The following is a 20,034-nucleotide window of genomic DNA, read 5'->3' as shown; positions in this document are numbered from 1 at the left end:
GTGTGTGTGTGTGTGTGTGTGTGTGTGTGCAGTGCTTCACGTCCATAGTCCCCTACCACTGCAGAGAAGGGGAAGGAGCTGTATTTTGTCATTAGAGTTCTATTTGGGATAGGGCTGGCATATCCTGGGGCAGTTGAACAGCTGTGCTCTTGCCCATGCAGGGAGGAAAAGCCCGTGGGAGCTTTTGAAACTATTGAGGGAAGGGGGCCAGAAGGAAGGAGGAAATAGAGTTGGCTTAAACTGGGGTGGGGAACCTATGACCCTGTAGGTCCTCAAGTATGGACCTTTGACTGAATCCAGGCCTCAAGGCCACATGTGGTCCTTTGGGTCCTCAAGTATGGCCTTTGAGGACCTAGAGAGCCACCTGTGACTTAAAGGTCCACATATGGCCCACATGTGACCTCCAGACCATAGGTTCCTTACCTCTGGGCCTTAAGCCTATTTAAATAGGAGCATAACCTGTTGGTCCTAACTACCCTGGGTTAATTCATCTGCTTTGGTAGAGAAGGGAGAGAACCAAATCTCAGAGCTGGCTGAAAGCTGTGTGTACACATGTACACACCTCCTAACCACTCCAGGTGATAATAGAGAGCCCCTTCCATTTAGACCTGCTGGAATTTGAGCCCACACTCTTTGTCCCTCCCTGGCCTCCCCTCCTCCCCACTTCATCTTCACAGGCTTCTGGGCCCCCACTGACAGGGAACCATTGCTTAGCTGCCCCTGGTCATGACCCCCCTGGGAGACTAAAGGGATCCCCTTGGGCCCTTTAGAGATTCAAGGTGTGCTTGTCCTCTCATTAAATACTTAGATGGGTATTAGCATCTCATTAACAGTTCCCTTGTAGGCTTGAAGCCAGAATCTGGAGCCAAAACTTAAAATCTCCATGTCTGATTCCAGGTTAGTAGAGCTAGGAGCTGGGAGGGCCCCCCCCCCCCCCCCCCAGCAGTCAGAGTGCTTGATTCTAGAGCCTGAATGACCTCAGAAGATCCAGCCCCCTGCCTCGTGATGTGTGAAGCCTGACTACCTCCCATTTTATTGCTCTAATTGACACTATGATATACGCTGGCATGTGTCCTTATTGCCTTTCTATTGTAGAGAAAGGAAATGGTCTGTGCCTCTGGGGAGGAGTACTGGGAAGCTAGAGGAGAGGCACAGGACCTGGGTTCAAATTTGCTTCTCTGTGAGATCTTAGACAAGTGAGTTAACCTCACTGGGACTCAGTTTCCTATTCTGTAAATTTAGGGGGTTGAACAAGGTGGCCTTTAAGGGTTCTTCCACCTCTAGAGTTGGGAATCAACTTAAGATGGCTACAGGGTTATGGGAAATGAAAGGATTATTGAGGGAGGGTATGAAAAGCTTGGATGCTTAGAGCATCCTGTGGTCTGGTCTGCCTCTGTGTATCTTGCTTTTTCTCAGAGAAACCAGTCAACAGTAGCACTGACCCCTCAGTTGTGCCAGTAGGGAAGCAGTGAGTGAGGAGAGATGTCTGGGACAGTGGCAGTGATGATGTCAACCCCATCCCCATGTCTACAAGTCTAAGTTACAGTTCCCTCCAGGTAGCCCAGAGAAAGGGACCCTATTGAGCCCCCATCAGGGGGTCTCATTTCCAGGCATCTTCCCCTTCGGTGTTTGGAAAAACGCAAGGGGTAAGGAAGAATAGGGGGTGTAGTGACATAGGTAAGCCAGTGGTAACTTTTCCTAACCCAGTTCTGGCAAGTCAGTGGCTCCCTCTGTAGCTCTTTCTAGGCATCTGTGCCCATAGTGTTGGCAGCTCATGTCAAGTAGGCTAATGACCACAGGCAAGGTTTGCAGTGGAGATGTGTCTTGCTGATTAGGCTTCCTGCCTTTCTGAGTTGGCCCTGAAAGGGGAATTGGGGTCAGGGCCCTCAGGATGGGCTCAGGAATGTTGGGCAATGTTCTTGGGCTGTCTGTGACTTCTGCTGAGGTGGGGAAAACTGCTTTGTCAACTTGTGCTGGGGCTGAAAAAAGCAGAAATGCAGGAATTAGCTACCATAGATACTAGGGTAGAAGGAAAGCGACATTCTCTGGGCCTCTCTCCTGCCCACATCCAAACTTCTTGGGTGTCAGGAGTCTTCAGGATTACTCCTGCCCTTCTCTGACCCCCTACCTGAGCTAGGACAGCCTCCACTGTGGTGTCCGGGCTCCTGTAGGGGAACACCTCTGGGTATTGGAGGATTTCCCCATCCCTGAGAGGTTTGGGCTACTGTGTGAATAAAGGCAGGTTGAGGACATTTTAGAATAACATGAGTGGTCTCTCCATTGTCCTGGCAGGCATCTCTGGTCTTCAGCATCATTTCTCTCCAGCAGACCCAGGACCTCTGGGTGCATGTCTAGACCTTGTGGCCAATGTATTAAACTTAGTCTCCCAGGTGCATTGGAGGGTGTTCAGACCCCTGGGAGCATAGGATCCTGTAGTCTTAGGCCTTCTGGTCTAACCCCTTCATTTTACAGAGGAGGAACTGAAGTCAGAGAGGTAGAGTTACTCACCTGAGGTCACACAAGGCAGTAAGCACAAGGTGTAGGATTTGAACTCAGGCCCTCTGACTCCAGAGCCCACACTCTTGCCCCTTTGACCTCTTCCAAGGGGCCGTGGCCAGGCTCTACTGGGGTACCATCAAGAACCCCTCCTTAGGTACCACCGCTGCCACAGCCTCTTCTAAAGCGATGAGGTGCCCGATATCCTCTCCCCCTCCATCTGGGAAGTGAACTTTGGTTTGTTTGCTGAATTCTTTCCATTTATACAATTTAGCCTTCATGGAGTTCATCGATTATCGTGCAAACACCGTGGAGTCAGTACAACTAGCCCTGTGCAGTCTGGAGCCTCTGTTGCTTAGAGATGGAAGCTAATGTAGCCAGCATTTTAAAAAAAAAATCTCTTTTCCACCTCATTACTCTGGCCTTTGTCAGAGTGGGTGGAACAGAGAGTTCTGAGATGAAAACCTCCCAGGGGAAAAAAGAGGTCTGAAGAGCTGCCTAGTTTCTTAATGAAAAAAGTTTGACTTTGCACTCAGGCCAGGGCGGCAGAAAATGAGCAGAGTGGGCTCCAGACTAGAGATCCCTACTGGCATGTCTGATAGAAGGGTAGGGCCCTCAAAGCAGGGCCTGGGAGTTTGGTGGAGTATTTTGATAAATGCATGTCAGTCCAGGTGGCTTCCTTTGGGGTCTTCTAGGCTTTACTCTCTGCATTTCAAAATACGATTCTGAGAATGGGTCTACAGGCTCCCTTAGACAGAATTCCGAGCCTAGTGGGCTCCCAGAGGGTGGATCCCCTGCTTTGGGCTGCTCCAGGGCTGCTGGGCCCCTTTCTTCAACCAGAACAGCCTCACGGGCCTTTCTGTCCCAACATGCAGGGAACCAAAGTTCAGGCATTTAAAGCCCAGGAAAGGCACAGAGGAGGGCGTGTGTGTGCGTGTGGGCATTGTGCGTGGTTAGCCCTTTTTGTCAGCTGAGTGTTGTCGTTCAGTCATTTCGATCCCGTTTGTATCTTTGTTAGCCCATCTAGGGGTTTCTTGGTAGAGACACTGGCGTGGTCTGCCATTTCCTTCTTTAGCTCATTTTACAAATGAGAAAGCTGAGGCAAACAGGCGTAAGTGACTTGCCAAAGGTCACCAGTAAGTGTCTTGAGACCAGCATTGAACTCAGGTCTTCCTGGTTCCAGGCCCAGTGCTCTATCCACTGAGCCACCTAGGTGCCCCAGTAACAGGAACCTACTATATGGACGTCCCAGCAGTGAGTGGCAGAGTCCAGATCTCAATTCACATTCTCTTATACTCTCCTGGTCTGTGCTGACTCTGCCGCTTCCCAAGAGCCTTGCTTGGACCCTTGGGCCTTGGGCCTGCCTCTCTGGTGCCAAAAGAGGTTGCTGGCTGGTCTCTGCTCCCAGCAAGGTGCCAGCCTCCTGAGGTATCCATTGCTGTGCTCTGCTGAAGCACCTGACTCACCAGGCAGTTAGTGTCAGAGCTGTGCACTTGGGGCAATGGCTGCTTGCAAGCCTTGGGGCTGCATCGGCCTCACCCCCTTCCCAGCAGCAGTCAGGAAAACTGTGGTTATCAGGTAGGTCCAAGGATAGCCAAAGGGCTTTTGTGAGATGTGGCTCTTGGTGCAGAGGTTCCCAGCTGTGGGGGTTATGAAAGAGTACAGCTTGTCTGTGTTTGCTTGTCTAGACTGGCACCTGGATCCCTGCCTGTACAGGGCACACACACAAACAATGGGTGTGTGCTAGTCACTCCAGGTGACATGGCCTCACTCCCTGGGTTCAGCTCTCCCCTTTGTGGCAACAGGAGCCCCACACCCCTGGATCTCTCTGGGAGCTTTAGAGCTGGAAGGACCTTGGGGCGTCCAGGTTGACCGGGCCATGAGTTGTAGAGCCGGGGATGGAACTTTACTGCTTGAGTCTCTCCTAGCATGCCAAGGGACCTGAACTACTACCCTCAATTCAGTTCAGTTTAATCCAGTTGTATTTAGCAAGTATGTTATCACACATAGGATGTAACAAATAGAGACTCCTAAGACACCAGTGATACTACTGTTACTACTACTACTACTACTACTACTACTACTACTACTACTACTACTACTACTACTACTACTACTACTCTACTACTGCTGCGACTGCTGCTGCGGCTACTACTACGTAGCAGAACACTAACCATATTCGAGGCACTGTGCTAAGCAGTCTACAAATAGTATCCTACTTGTTCCTCAGGAAGCTGGGGCAGTCAGGGCTGTCACAATCCCCGTTTACAGTTGAGGACACTGAATCAAATGGGTTAAGTGATTTCCCCAAAGTCTCACAGGTTTCAAGTCTGTGGGGCAAGATTTGAACTCAGGTTTTCCCGAACCAGCAGTTAGGTCCAGTGCTTTGTGCAGTCTAGTGCTTCCTACCTCCCAGGGCCCCTGGCTTCAAGGAACTTCCTGGGAGGAAAACATCACTGGACACAGAAATAAATACAACATGTCTACACAGTATGTTGGGGGAAGGGAGGCCTGGAAGGAAATCTTCACCACTGGGCGTATGGGGAAAGACTTTCTGGAGAAAGGGGCCGGGGAAGCTGTCCTAGGAGAGGACCCCCAAGAGGTGGAGATGAGGAGGGGAGATGCTGCAGCAGACATAGAGGGAGGAGCTGGGATGTTGGAGGCAGGAAAATGATAAGGAAGCCAGTTGGATGGAAAGGAGAATGTGGGAGTGTGAGGACATCAAGATGGAAGGTAGGACACTGAAGCCAGATGGGGAAGGGCATCCAAGGCCAAACAGAGGAGTTTGTTTCTGTCTGACCCTGGGGGCACTAAAGAGCCCTTGATGGTTCTTGAGTAGACTTGTGCTGCTCATTGTATGCTCGTCTTCCTCTTACAGATGAGGAAACTGAGTCAAGGCATGGGAAGTGAGTTGCCCATGGTTCCATAGGTAAACAGCTGAGTAGGGTTTGAACCCAGCACCTGTGACTCCAGATCTGGTCCCCTTTTCACCACCTTTTTTTTGGCTCTAAACCTCCTTTCTTGGACTCAGCCTCAGGTTCTGTGCCACTGATTAAGTTGGGAGGTCTCTTCATAGAGTGTGACATTGCAGATATGATAATTAGTCTCGCTCACAATCTAGAACCCTGTGGAGTTTGCAGAGCACTCGCCATGCGTTGTTTCCCCTCAGGACCGTGACCTTTTGACCACTAGGGGCCTTGTAGTCATCCTGGGCTTCATCTATCCTGGAGCCTCCTTGGGCCTAGGGAGAAGGAAGAGATGGGAAGAGTCCCCAAACCTGGGTTTGAATCATAGCTGAACTGTGATCTCCGAGTCTCTCTGTGACCTTAGATAAGTCACTCCATCCGACTGAGCCTCTCTTTCATCGTTCAGACCATGGGGTGTCTGGTGATAGGTATGGTGGTCAAAGAATGGGCATAGGCTTTGGGAAGGTCAGGGCTCAAGTCCCCTCTTTGACACCTCCTGGCTGCCTGACCCTGGGCAAGTCACTGGTCTCTCCATACTCTAGGCCCCTCTCCAAGGCTCTGAGCTGCACGGAAGGTGCCGGCCTATGCTGGTGGAGAGAGTTGACTCACTCGGGACTTCCCAGCCGGTCTCTTTCCATCTCCTCAGGTGTCCAGCAGCCCTCTGGGATCCTGGGGCCTAGGATTGCCAAGGGAAGGGGCTGGAGGCCTTCCTGGGATGGAAGTTGTTCTGAGGGTTCACAGAGCCACCGGGAGAGGGGCCAGGCTAGCTGTTTATTTCCCTCTGAGAAGGTCAGGCTGCCTGTGCCTGTTTACAGATCTCCAGAAGCTGCCTGCAAGGGAGTGAGTCAGCGGCATTCCACTGTGAGCAGAGCCCAGGATCAGAACAGCCAGTCCTGGGGAGGGTGGGCACTGAGAAGGGGAAGGGGGGAGAGGGAGACTGTGGAAAGCTGGGCTGAGTCACCTCTGGCCGAGCTTGCTGACCTGGGCCTGAAGCTAACCTGGGCCTGAATTGTGAGTCACTAAAGACTTTGATGAGCTACAAGTCTGGATGTGGGGATCCTAAGGAATCAGGAAGCTGCTCCCACTGAGCGGGTTCCTTGTGCATCTGTGAGGCCCAGCCCAGCCTCTGATGTCCCAGCAGGCAGATGAAACCTGCCTCCCTCCCTCACAATGACAGTCAGCACCTTCTGTCCAGAGCTCAAGTCATGGCCAGGACAGGAGGAAGGAGCTAGAATGTCTGCCTTCAGGGAACTTAGGCAGAGTGGGGAACCTGCAGCCTCGAGGCCACATGTGGCCCTCTAGGTCCTCAAGTGCAGCCCTTTGATGGAATCTAAATTTCCCAGAACAAAGAAATTCAGTCAAAGGGCCTGGCTTTGAGTCTGGATGGGGCTGTGGGAAAAGGGCAGAGACAGACACATTGTGCAGGACCACCTACCCCCCAACCAGCACAGTCCTAACCTGGCACTAGGAGATATGAAGGCCAGTGTGGTGCTACAGGGGCAGCCCCACTTGGGAAGAGACATTTACATTCTGTATATTCTGTATAGATTGAGGACAATCAGTGTTACCTTGTGATTAGGGAGCTGATCTCAGAGCTTAGGGGTCCTGGGTTCAGTTCCCTCTCTGATACATCCTGGCTGTGTGACCCTAACCTCTCAGTACCCCAGTATCCCACATGCTTGAGATCATGGGGCTTGACCTTTTTTGGACCATACAGCGCTTCTGGCCGACTGGTAAAGCCTGTGGACCCTTTCTCAGAAGAATGGGGACAGGGTTTGTTTGCTTTTTAAATTCATAATTGAATACTTAATTTTCGCTAGAGGTTAGTGGAAATAAGGCTGTCATTTTTTTCTCATCCAAGTTCACTAGCCCTCTGAAGGGTAATCTCCTCATTGTCCAGTTCTTTGAGAAGGTTTTGTGGGGATCATCAGAATGTGAGAGGGGAGCCTTGGGGGCAGCCAGAAAGCTGAGACACAGTTTACATCAACTGTGGGACATCAGCTGTAAGTCCTTTACTCCAGGAGCTTAGATGCCCATAGATTGGGGGCTAGAAGGGCCTCAGAGGGAGCTGGTCTAAATTCATCATTTTATAGAAGAAGAAATTAAAGGGCAAGGACTTTCCTGAGGCTACACAGGTTCATGGGATCATAGCTATAGAATTGGATGGGGCTTTGGAGGCCACCACCTAATCCAACCCCATAATCCTACAGATGAAGAAGGTGAGGCCTAGGGAGATCTAGAGGTTTGCCTGAGGTTGTGGAATTTGAACCCAGATCCTGTGCCTCCAGGGAAGAATGCAGGTGGTGCCTATGGGTCATCCACTGGTTGTCCTTTTCTCTGACTTCAATAAGCCCGTCTTCTTGCTTTATGTGTTTTGTTGATGACATACATTGCTCTGCTTTCTGATTGGTTGGATGGTGCATCCTGCTTCCACCCTGCTAGGTATGGAGTGGTCACAGACAGACTCGGAGATCACAGTCCAGCTATGATTCAAACCCAGGGTTGGGGACTCTTCACATCTCTTCCTTCTCGCCAGGTCCAAGGAGGCCCTAGAATAGATGAAGCCCAAGATGACTACAAGGCATTGGGGGAACCTCTGTCCTAGGGCCCATCTCCCCTTTTCTCCAGCCCCTTGTGAGGTGAAGGCCAAGACTGTGTGCAGGAGTCCCAGACACTCCTATGGCGATTGTGCTTGGGGTGGGCCTGTGTTGGGCCGACATGCAACTATCATTGGGCCATTAGGCCACTAGGGAGGGACACTTTGGTTAGCTATGAATGTGGCAGGGTAGGGCAGGGGCTGGACCTGTAATGACACCAGCATAGGAAACTTCAGATGAAGGAACTTCCTCTGTCAGTGCAAGTAGGCACCTTTTTTGGGATGGATTGTCTTCGGGAGCTGTCCAGGATCACACAGCTGGTATGGATGGGGCAAAAGCAGGATTTGAACCCAGGTCTTCCTGGCTCTGAAGAGATGCAATATGAATCTCTTATTGGGTATAAAAAGAAGCCTAGAGAGTCCATTTCTTATTCCAGTCATGTGGCACAGCTTGGACCCCCAACATGTAATAGGAAACCCTTGGAGCTTGACACTGTGCCACAGGCTCTGGTCATCCGGACGTGGGCTCATGTCTGGCTGGTCATCCTGCTGCGCCGCTGGATCCCAGATCTCCTCCATTACTCCTCTCTCTGTGCTCCTTTTCATAACAGCATCCCATACCCAGAGCTGTTCTCCCCTTCCTGACATTCAGAGCTGAGCTCTGAACTTTGAGCTGGTTGTTGAAAGCTGGTGATGGAGCTGTAGAGCTGGGCCTGGTGACTGGAGGGATTCACCCAGGAGTAGCCCCTGTGCTTCAAGTTCAGTCACAAGAGCTTAGAGCCAGACCTGCCAGCAGGACAGCACCGCTTGGTCACAGTGCACTTGGCCAGCCTCTTGGCCAAGATGCAGAAGGGAGGGCATTCATGTGTGGTCATGCTGGGGGGAAGGGAATGTGCAGATGCCAGGCTTCCTTGTTTCCTGTGCCAGGATGAGAATGGACACATGATAGAACAGAAGACCAGCCAGCCTGAGCTTGGGCAGAGTTTGTCTTTATATAGAGGAAAGGGTAGGAATTCCTTCTGTCCCCCTCTCTTTGACCAATATCCATCACACCCAGGCTGTTGAACCTCTAGGTTTATACAAGCATGATAAGCATCCTAAAGGTGTTCTTTTTAAAGCTAGTATCAGGACCACTGAATTAGAGAAGTGTGTCCCTACCGTTAGCACCCTGGGACAAATTCCCAGTCTCCACAGCCTTGTTGTGCATCTGGCTGGGCCTGTGCCCTGTGGAAGAAGGGAGATCTGCCCTGTCTCTGTGATGATTTTTTTAGAAAACTCTGAGCCAGCCTGTCCTTGAAGTTAACTCCTAGGGTGAATCATTCTGGGTGGTGAGAAAATTTTCCCATCTTACTTTTACAAATCAAGAGGGGAAGCTGACCATGATCGTCAGGAAGCCTTTGTGGGATTGTGAAATGCTGACGTTGCTGTCTCCAAAGACCTTCTGCTGGACTGAAATCAAAAGCATTTTTTTCTGTGGTCTTGGCAGGGGGTTCCTAATTTTTCCAAATTTGAGGCCTTTCCCCACTTTTAATAAAATGATTTTTTATTTGAACCTAATCATCAACAAACACAAATATTCCAGTATGCAAAAAATAAAAAAGATTACAGCAGGAACCTGTGATTTACAGTTTGTCCTTTAAAGGTGTGCTTCAAGTTTAACAAGGTAGTAATGACATTGGCCTTTCAGAACTTGTTATTTTCTTCAGTGTATTTTTTAAAATGCTTTATTGCTGTTTATTTCTTGTTTTCCTCTGTCACTTCCCATTACCTCCCTCCCCCACCCAGAGAGTGTAACAGATAAGTATGTCAAAGAAAACATTTCCACACATCAGCCACATCTGAAAATGTGTCTCATTCTGCACCCCAAGGCCCTCAGCCAGGAGGTAGAAGGCACACTTGGTCATTGAATTAATGAGTTATAAATTCTTTCAAAGTTATTTTCCTTTCTGTTCTTATGATCATCATATAAATGTTCTTTCTGGCTATTCTCATTTTCTTCTGCCTCAGTTCATAGATGTCCTTGCAGTTTTCTCTGAATCCATCTCTTTTTGTCATTTCTTACAGCATAGTAATATTCCATTATATTCATAACAGCTGGTTGGGCCATTCCCAAATCAATGGGTACCCCCTTAGCTTCCATTTCTTTGGTACAAAAAAAAATGCTTCTACTAATATTTTTGTATATCTCTGTCTTTTCCTTCTAGGAAGTTCTGGGTTCAGGTTCCATCTCTGACACATACTGAGGGCCTTTCTTTGTATCCCCAGGGCTGAGTCCAGTGCTTGGCACATAGTAGCGGCTTCAGTTGACTGACAACCTCTCAGTGCTCTAAATGTCTCTTTTAAGACTAAAAGGCAGAGAAAATATGACCTCTGTTAGGAGAAGCTTCTCATGAGAAAGTTCCCTGTCCATGCGAAATCCCTGTGTGAAGTCCCAACTCCTGGCTTTATCCCTGTCATCTTTAAAAACAATTTTAATACTGTCTTTTATTTTTACAATATCTTCATTTCCAAATATCTCTCTGGTTGCTCCCCAGTAAACCATCTCTTATAACAAAGAATGAGAGGGGGAAGCAGTTCAGCAAACCTAGGGTCACATCAGCTGAGTGGGACAGCATATGCAGTAGTCCTCACAGCCTCCTACCTGGGAGAGGGAAGGAGAGTGTGAGTGGAAAGGGAAGGAGGGTGGGAGGTAGAAGAGAGTGAAAAGGGGGGCTGTCCATGCCCACCTCTTAGCTGGGAAACTGGGTAGCACTCTCCCAGAGTAGGGCATGACCCCACCCCTGAGCCTAGCAGTTAGGTCTGGGTGAACCTGACAGAGCAGGAAGTGGCCCACTGGGGGACAGGGATGTCTTTTCTCCTCCCTCTTTTGGGGTCAAGTTTGGTCATAATTATACTGTCCTTATTAATTTTCCTTTCCATTTATTGCTCTATCCTGCCCAAATAAATTCTTTCCCAGGAGCTATCTCTCTTTGAAGAGAGGCCTCCAGGCCTCCGTTAGTGTACTTAGAGTTCTCGTATGACTCAGTATAGCCCTAGTCCCAAGGTCCTTAGCGGGAACAGTTCAGCATGTAGCCTTGAGAGCCCATCAGCCCCTAACTACTGGGGTCTGGGAAGGAAAAGCTTTCACTTCACAATGGGCTATTCATCTCTTGGGTTAGCTCCATTTAGGACAGTGGAGATGGACACAGTACAGTTGGGTTTTCCTCACAACAGGCCTATGAGGGAAGCAGTGTGAAAGGACCACTGTACCCCATTTTCCAGATGAAGAAACTGAGGCCCAGGGAAATTAAATCACCCAACTAGTGGGTATCAAAGCCAGGATTTGAATGCAGTTCTTCTGATTCCTGGTCCTTGTGATTCCCTCCTGGCATTCATGCTGTCCTTCTGTGCTAGGGTCTTGAACCACTGTGGAACAATCCTTAGACATGAGTGAGAGATGGTGCCCATCCTCCCTCCTTCCCTAGGAGATCCTCCTTTCCCTGGCCTCCTTCCCTCTGCCTGAGGCTTATTTTGCCTCCTAACCATAGCTCGACTTCTGTTTTCCAGCTGCCCAATATGTTTGGTGACCTTCGGTCCACGTTCATCGCTCTGATGATCGGCTCTTACGCCTCTTCCGCAGTGACTTTTCCAGCAGTCAAGGTGAGGCTTTGCTGTGGGATCCCTGGGAGCATGGGTCGTGGCAGGGGGTGTGCCCAAACATGTGTGCTCTTGGCTCCCCTCCCGTGGCCCCTGCAGAAGGAAATAAATAACAGCAGACCTTGGGCTGGGCTGGCCCTGGCCCAACAGCACACACCTGGGAACAGACTGATGTTCCTATGGGGCTTTAAAGTTTGCCAGCTGCCCTGAGTCTCACAGGAGCCTTCTGAGGCAGGTATTATGGGTATTGCCCCAGTTTTATAGAGGAGAAAACAGAGGCTCAGAGAAGTCTAGTAACCTACCCAGGTCATACACCTTTAAGTGCCAAGAGTCAAGATTTGAATACATCTCTTTCTCTATGACCAGCACAGCAAGGGCAGGAATAACCATGATGGGGTGGGGGGGGCAGGGGGGAATGTGAGAAATGTGACACCTAGTTACTGGGCAGCTTGGCTTTGCTGTGTTTCTGAGGGTCCCAGCCCTGGGTCTCATCTCTTCTTTCCTGGTGCTTATGTTGCCAGCTCTGAGTTAAGCTCCAGGGGAGTCCTCTGCCAAGTTGGTCCAGCTGTTTCCCCCAAGAGCAGGAATTTGAATGCTTCTCCATCACTCCAAGTCACGGAGCAAAAAAAGCCAAAACAACCCCAAACCAACCCCAGACCGTGCAGCGGCCCCTCGTGGGCCCCTGCTGGCCCAGCTCTCCCCACCTCTGTTCCTTCCTCCTTGGCAGGAGCAACCAAAACCCCTCCCTCTTTCAAGTAGATGGGGAGGTTAGGAATGGAAGAAGGGAGCTTCCTGGGCCTCTGGCCCCTCTCTGTCTCCTCCTTCATAGCTCAGTTGAGTCCTGGTGGTTTGGAATCCCAGGTGTCCCAGGGGAGGGCAAGCCCTCAGCCTTGAGCCCAGTAGCCCACCCTTCAGGGTTCCATGGGCTCCTGCTCTGGGGTGCCAGAGGCATTAGTTCTTTAATGTCATGGGTTCAGATCCCTGATATTATGAAGGAGGAAGCTGAGATTCCAAAAGAACAGTGTCTAGCCTAGGCCAGAAGCCACAGGGGCCTCTGGCTGTGAGATGGGGCTCCTCTCCATTGGTCTGGCTGATCTAATATCTGGTGGCCAGACTCCTGCCTCTCTCCTTCTGTCTTCCTTCACCTACCCTGCTGCCTTCAGTGGCTTTCTCTGCTTCAGATCACAGGATTGTAGGTCTAGATCTAGAGGCATCTAGTCTAAGATCCCATTTTACAGATGAGGAAACTGGCTGAGAGGTTGTCACTTGGCCCAGGGGCACACAGTTGATCAGTGTCTGAGGCAAGATTTGAGTTCTGGTCTTCCTGATTTCAATGCCAGCACGTTACCCACCGTACCACATTGTGGCTCTGATCTTTCTCCCAGGTGGTTTATGACTTTGGGGTCTCCTTCATCGTCATCCTGGTTGTTTGGGCTGGCTGTGCTGGGCTCGTTTTCCTGAACTGCTTCTTAAACTGGCCCCTGGAGCCTTTCCCGGGACCAGAGGACATGGACTACACGTAAGTGACTCTGGAGGGGGCTGGCTCATCTCTTCCAGTGGGTTTGGAACAGGGGGCAACAGTGGCAGGGCTCATTCCTTTCCCACTGACCCTGTGCAGGGTGAAAATAAAGTTCAGCTGGCTGGGCTTCGACCACAAGATCACTGGGAAGCAGTTCTACAAGCAGGTAACCACGGTGGGCCGGCGCCTCAGTGTGGGCAGCTCCATGAAGCAGACCAAGGAGCAGTCAGCCCTGCAGGAGGCCAACAAGCTCTGTCTGTCCACCATCGACCTGGAGGTGAAGTGTCAGCCTGATAATGCAGGTACTGAGCTCCCTGGACAGCAGGAGCAGAGAGAGCCAGAGGGGAGGAGCAGAGGCATCTGAGGCCCAGAGAGGACTACACAGAGCTTAAATCGAGTCTCTGACCCCCACTGCAAAAGAGGCAGGGTAGTATAGTGGCTTGTGAGCCAAGGATGCCTAGATCTGAGTTTTTTCTCTGACTGAGCAGGTGGGCCCGAATAGCTGGGATAGACAAGTAGTGGGTCTGGATATGTGGAGGGAGTTTCCCTGCTGGGAGGTCCCTGTGTGGGTGAAACCTCAGGGCCAAACCATGTTACTGTGGCTGAGTTTCCTGGAAATGGATCCATAAATCCTCCCTGTAGGCCTGTTAGGGTCATACTTCCTTGTTCCTACATGTCCTCTGAGCAGGCTGACATTTGTTGGGGCCCTTCTTGGGCCCCAGGCCCCATTTTTTTAAGGCTGGGGGCAGGGCAGTGAATCTGGAGCTTTAACTTTAGCTATAGAAGCTGGTCCAGCCAACACTTATGAAGCTCTTTCTGGGTGCAGTACGCAGGAACCCCAGATGGTCCCTCCTCTCAAGGTGTTGGCATTCCTTAGGCAGAGGCAGCCCCCACCTCCAACCCCATCCTCCTGGGTGCCCATATCTGTGTTGTCTCTCCCTCCAGTCCTGCCAGGCCAATGCCAGGCCCTGGACAGCCTCCCCTCTGACCTTCTCTGTACTTCTCCCCAGCAGCCCCCTCCTTCATCCACAGCCTGTTCAGCCCCATCCTCCTGCTCAGCCTGGTCACCATGTGTGTCACTCAACTCCGCCTCATCTTCTACATGGGCGCCATGAACAACATCCTCAAGTTTCTTGCCGACGGCAGCCAGGATGCAGGTGGGCCACAGGGAAACATACCACCCCTGGGTTGTTGTTGTTGCCACCCACTATCTCAGCCCCTCCCCCAGCCGACCCCCACCTGCCTAGAGGTGGTGCCTGTTCTGCTGACTCACCACCCACTGAGGCAGAGGTGGGCATGCCTCCTTCCTGCCTCCCTCTGCACTCTGGGAGGGGCACCTTCTAACTTGCTGTTGTCAGACAGGCTCTGCTGACCACCTGGAATCCTTGCTGCTGGCACCAACCAGCAAGGCATTGAGTGGTTGAAATCCAGGGGAGTGTTTGAATGGCACTGGACCCCAGCTCATGAAATCTGGCCTGCTTTGTTCTGTCTTGCCTAGAGTTAGGGAAGCATGCCGAGGGGTGGGTGCAGGTGGGAGATTTTTCCTTTGTTTGTCTCTCTCTCTCTCTCTCTCTCTCTCTCTCTCTCTCTCTCTTTCTCTCTCTCTCTCCCTCTCTTTGCTTTCTCTCCATGCCTCCCCCCTTTCTCTCTTCCTTCCAGGAGGGAAGGAATGGATGGTTTCTTAGAGACCAGGAGAAAAGGGGCTCCTTGGACCTTGAACTTAGCAGAGGTGCCAAATAGGACTTCAGCACTGAGAAACTCTCTAAGGAAGCAGGAGATGGGAGCTCCTGGAGGGAGATCTCACTCCTGGGTCTGGCAGCCTCGTCTGCCTCCACCCAGTCTTGTGTACCAAGGGCCTGGCCATCCTAGAATCACTTGGCCAAAGCCTAGGAACTGCTGAGTAGCTGAAGCTGCTGTTTGCCCTGTGTGTGGAAGTCCTGAACTAGATAACAGAGGAGGTAGAGGTCCAATCAGGACTTGTTAGCTGAAGTTTACAGGACTAAATGTACGGACCCCAGGGCCTGACTTCACAAAGCAGTGCGTGAGGTCTGCTGCAGCTGTCCAGAGGAACGTGTTTCATAAAGAAATTGCAGTGGACAGAACCCGGGGCCATACCGGATGTGGTGGACGGGCATGCGCAGGGAGACTCTGGGAGTGACCTCCTTGTTAGGATTCTTCTCAAAGGTCAAGGCAGCCAGGGGGCACAGTGGTTAGAGTCAGTAAGACCCATGTTCAAATCCTGCCCCAGATGCTCACTAGCTGTATGATCCTGGGCAGGTCACTTTACCTGCCCAGCCTCTGGTTTTCTCATCTCAGAAATGACTCTGTGGTCCCTTCTGACTCTAAATCTTTGATCTTAGAGTCCTGCCTATTGCCTTAATTGCTTCAAACTGCTGGAACTGTGCTCTCCCTGCAGAGGAAGGCTGGCCAGGCATATGAAGGGACCCACAGGGTTTTATTTTCTTAGACCTGAAAAGGGCCCTGGAGCTCATCTGGCCCAAGCCTCTCAGTGCCTTTCAATGAGGGAGGGGTCACACAGCTCTCCAGGGAGCAGTGGCTGGACTAGAAGCCATGGCTTCTGACTTCCACATCAAGCTTTTCACTATAAAATGCTGAGAACCATTTCAAGGCCCAGAGAAGTTTACATTTTTTCCTCTTCAGAAAGTGTACACTCCAGCTCCTTAATGGGATGAGTGGGTGGGTGGTGGATATGGTGGGTGATAGGCCACTGTTTTATTTTATTTTTCCTTTTTTTTTTTATATCATGCCATTTCTTGATCTCATTCCAACCACTGAGGGGAAACAAGTTCTCCCCTTATAATAACCAACCTCCTCTACCCCAACACAGTTAACCAAAACAACCTCACCTGACAGTGTATGCACAGCTCTGTAACCTTAGCCCCTCACCTTGCTAATGAGAAGAGAAGTGTGCTTCACCAACTGTTCTTTGGGGCTACTTAATGAGAGTTCAGATTAGGTCGCTGGATTTTCTCTCATTTCTTATAAGAATTTCTCTGCCTTGTACTGAAATCCCACTTCTCTCAGGACGTGGTACTTTCAAGATGAGTGAGCCAGGGACGTGCAGAGGCCCCTTTCTGCTAGCGGAAGGCTTGCTCTGGCAGATGCCTTGCTCTTAGAGTAACCCAAGCTGCTTCCTCTTCTCCCTCCTCCCTTCTCCCCTGCCTTTGATTTCTGGGTGACTAAGCTTGCATTTCAGCAGTCTTCTGATTGAGGCGGCCCCCATTCTCACTTCCCCTTGTTGCTTCTCCATCAGAGTCTTAGCCACTGTACTGATTCACCAGCACACATATGACGTAGGAGCCTGGCCTTGTTTGTCTGGATCAGCAGCTGGGGAAACAGGAGAAATGCCCATATTGCCTCTCACCAGTACATGTACCCCCAGCACCTCTGTGACCTGGCTGGAGATGAGATGAATCTCTGATGCTCTGGCAGGGAGCTGTCTGTGGGTCAGGTCCTGAAGCACAGTAGGGAGTCACCAAGCCCCAACCTGACCCATCTCCACCCCTCTTTCTGTAAGCTGAGATTTCTACTACTAATTCCTTCCCTTTCTGCTTTTCTCCCTTTGCTCCCTTGATGCAGTGATGGCTACAGGTAAGTGGGATGGCTTTCCACCCATTCCTTCCTCCCTGACAATCTCCTCATCAGAAAAGTCCACCATGTTCAAGATCATTCCCTGCCTCTTACCTCTCCTGCCTGCCAACTCTTGGCTTTATCAGTGTGGGTGTGTATTGGGGTGAGGGGACCAAGGGCAGGCCACTAAAGTGGATGTTTTAAACATTCTGAGACTCAGAGTCCCTGTGAGTTGTCTGCTCCTGGTAGCATTCTGGATGTGGAATTTTATTTTTATTTTAAAATTTGTATTTGCTCTGATGTCTTTTGTTTTTAAATCACCTACATTTCCAAACATCTCCCTCTCCAGTCACTCCCTGCCAGGGAGAGCCATCCATCATCACAAAGAATAAAGCAGTTTGATAAAGCCAACCAAGATGCCCAGGGTGTCTGGCAGGACACGTGGTGGCCTGTTGATGAAAACTAGGGGAGGATTTTGCTGCTTTTTGGAGCATAAACATTTATCATTTAAAAAAATTGCTTATGAGGTCATGGGATTTGGAACCAGAACAGATGTTCCGGATCACCTAGGCTGATCCATTCTTTCCATAGAAGGAAAGAAGGGGATTCCCTGAAGGTTCTATGGGCAGTGAGTGTAAAACTGAGATTCGGATGAAAGTTACTCATCGCACACTTGGAACCTTTTTCCATTGTCTGGGAGATAAGCATTTTGTAGTTCATTTGAAATCTGGATGGCCTTTCTAGGGTTCCTAGCGTAAGCAAGTAAAGCATCTTGACTTCCTAGGGGCTTGGGAGTAGAAAATCCAGTAGCTTTGATACCAGAAACTTCTGGATTCCTCTGCAATGACAAGTCGCATCTGAGGTGGGCCAGCAGTCCATGACCCTGCCCAGCCCAGTGTCTGTTGTGTAGGAAGTAGCTTTTCTAATAGGGGCTGTCTCTCTCTCTCCCCAGTGGGTCTTTACACATCCATCTTTGGTGGGCTGCAGCTGCTCTGTCTCTTGACGGCCCCTGTTATTGGATATATCATGGACTGGAGGCTGAAGGAATGTGACGATGGCTCTGAAGAGGCTGAGGAGAAGGATGGCGAACAGTACGTGGACTGTAGGAGAGCCGAGGGTCAGGGGTGGGGGAGGAGGCGAAGCCTGTTTGGAGCTGACCTGGCCCTGGAGCAGGTCCCTGGAGCCAGCCCCCATGGGACAGCTCTCCCCGGAATGGGTCCCCATGAGGCATGCCTGATGACTTCTGCGGGAAGCTCCCTACGGCAGACTCCGTGATCCTACCCAGAATATCCTGCTGGCTCACTGTTGGACACCCTTCCCATACCCTCCTGCTTCCGCTTCACTAGCTGTTGGGCTTCTCCTTAGAGTTACAGGTTTAGAGTTGAAAGGAACCCTCAGAAATCAAAATGAGGGGCCCAGAGAGGCAGACCCACCTGTTCAGAGTCACACAGTTAGTGAGAACTGGGAATTGAACTCCTCCTCTGATTCCAGATTCAGAGCTCTTTTCCTCCCACACACTAACAACAGGAGAAGATTGATGGGAAAATGGGAAATTTCAGCCGTTCAGTGATGCTCTTTCTTTGTAGCTTCCCAGAAGGGCTAGAAGAGGTAAAAACCAATGGGGTCTTGTCCTTGTTCCCTACCATTGTTGTGCCCACTTCTCTACCCATGATCCAGCCTCTCGCTTCCCTTCCACCCTGTGGGAGCTAGCAAGTGGGAAGAGAAATGGATTTGGAGTCAGAGGACTTGGGTTGGAATCCTGATTCACTTACCAGCTGAATGGCCTTGGACAAGTTACTTAGCCTTATGGGCCTCAGTTTCCTCATCTGTAAAGAGAAAGGTCAGACCAAATGATCCCGAAGGTCCTTTGCAAATCTAAATCTTCAAACAGTGACTCCCTAGTTCATAGCATGAGTGAATAAGTAACTGCTCTCCACTCCTCAGAGCTCTTCCCATGTGAGTGTCTGAGAGGCCATGAGAAATGGTAGAGCTTGGCATGTCCTTCATGATGGCTCAGCCTAGAGAGACTCCCTGAAGCAGGTGTGCTGGTTAGTCCTGAGCCTATATCAGGAGGATCCCAAACCCACAGTAGCAGCCCCTAGCACCATTGTCTGTGCTTCTCTGCAGAGGGGAGAAAAAGAAGAAGCGGGATCGCCAGATTCAGAAGATCACCAATGCCATGAGGGCTTTTGCGTTTACCAACCTCCTGCTGCTGGGGTTCGGAGTCACCTGTCTCATTCACAATCTGCCTCTGCAGGTAGGAAGAGATTTCCCAAGTGGAGACTCAACAGGGCAGAGGGGTTCTGGAACCACAGTGGGCCTCTCCCAACACAGGGCTGTCCATCTGCTGCATGATACCACCACCCCTAAGGGGTCTGCCCAGGCTTTTGAATTTCAGGGTCCAGAAAGGACCCCTACCCTCTGTGATGTGGCTGTGGAGGGCAGGCGTGCTGCAGTGCCCTCGTGTCCTGGTTCTGGTCACTGTAGCAGCAGGAGAGGCCTGCTCAGCTCCATTACTTTAGTGGAGTCTTTCTGGCCCTCCTCACATTGAGGTGCTAGAGAGTGTTTTGCCCCCAGGGGGGAATGTGCTGGAAAGAACGTTCCCCTTCCTACTTGAACCCTCTGCTCTGATGAGGTTTCATTCTTTAAAAAACAATTATTGATATACTTAGGTTTTGTATCACCTTAATTTCCAAATCTATCCTCCCCCCCATCCCTTGTCACAAAAGATAAAAAGGGGAGAGTGCACACCGCTCGGCACTGAGGACATTTCAGTGATGGTGCTCAGGGCCGGGGTGGTGGGGTACCAAGAGTAGGGTCTAACCTTTGAGTTAATGGTTGTCCAGGGCCAGAAAGTTCCACAGCCAACAAGCATTTATTAAGTGCCCCATGCTGGGCACCAAAGATAAAAAGACCTGAATTAAACAGGCCCTGCCCTCTAGGAGGGGCAGACCATATGGATAAGTATAAACATCCAGGGTGTCCCAAACATCTTAGTGCAGGCTTCAGCCTGCTTAAACCTGCACTGAGATGTTTGGGACATTCTGCTGCGTACTGGGTAGAAAATAAATAGAAGGCAGGGAGGAACTGACCGCTTTGGGGATCAGGAACAGCCTTGTATAGGAGGCCGGGTTTGAGCTGAGCTTGGAAGGAAACTAGGAATTCTAAGAAGTAAGGAAGGAGTGAGGGTTGGAGGGCACAGCCAATGCAAAGGCCCAGAAACTGGAGGC

At 50.6% G+C, this 20,034-nt stretch overlaps 1 protein-coding gene across 5 annotated transcripts in view; it reads left to right on the top strand.

The window, feature by feature from the left end:
- The window catches only part of SLC43A2 (solute carrier family 43 member 2), a 50,011-nt gene that overhangs the window by 22,239 nt on the left and 7,738 nt on the right, over nt 1-20,034 (top strand). For 3 of the 5 annotated variants that reach the window (XM_072639933.1, XM_072639930.1, XM_072639932.1), the window contains exons 6-11: nt 11,605-11,697; nt 13,080-13,213; nt 13,313-13,515; nt 14,224-14,370; nt 17,757-17,895; nt 18,932-19,061. In XM_072639933.1, coding sequence (XP_072496034.1) covers nt 11,605-11,697; nt 13,080-13,213; nt 13,313-13,515; nt 14,224-14,370; nt 17,757-17,895; nt 18,932-19,061 — 846 coding nt within the window. The remainder of the gene's footprint in view (nt 1-11,604; nt 11,698-13,079; nt 13,214-13,312; nt 13,516-14,223; nt 14,371-17,756; nt 17,896-18,931; nt 19,062-20,034) is intronic. The other 2 variants (XM_072639935.1, XM_072639934.1) reach the window with 1 other exon arrangement.

This window comes from Notamacropus eugenii, chromosome 2 (assembly GCF_028372415.1).
Source record: "Notamacropus eugenii isolate mMacEug1 chromosome 2, mMacEug1.pri_v2, whole genome shotgun sequence".
NCBI classification, from domain to species: domain Eukaryota; kingdom Metazoa; phylum Chordata; class Mammalia; order Diprotodontia; family Macropodidae; genus Notamacropus; species Notamacropus eugenii.
Note: the sequence above shows the minus strand (reverse complement) of the source record. Positions and strands in the feature narration are given on the sequence as shown.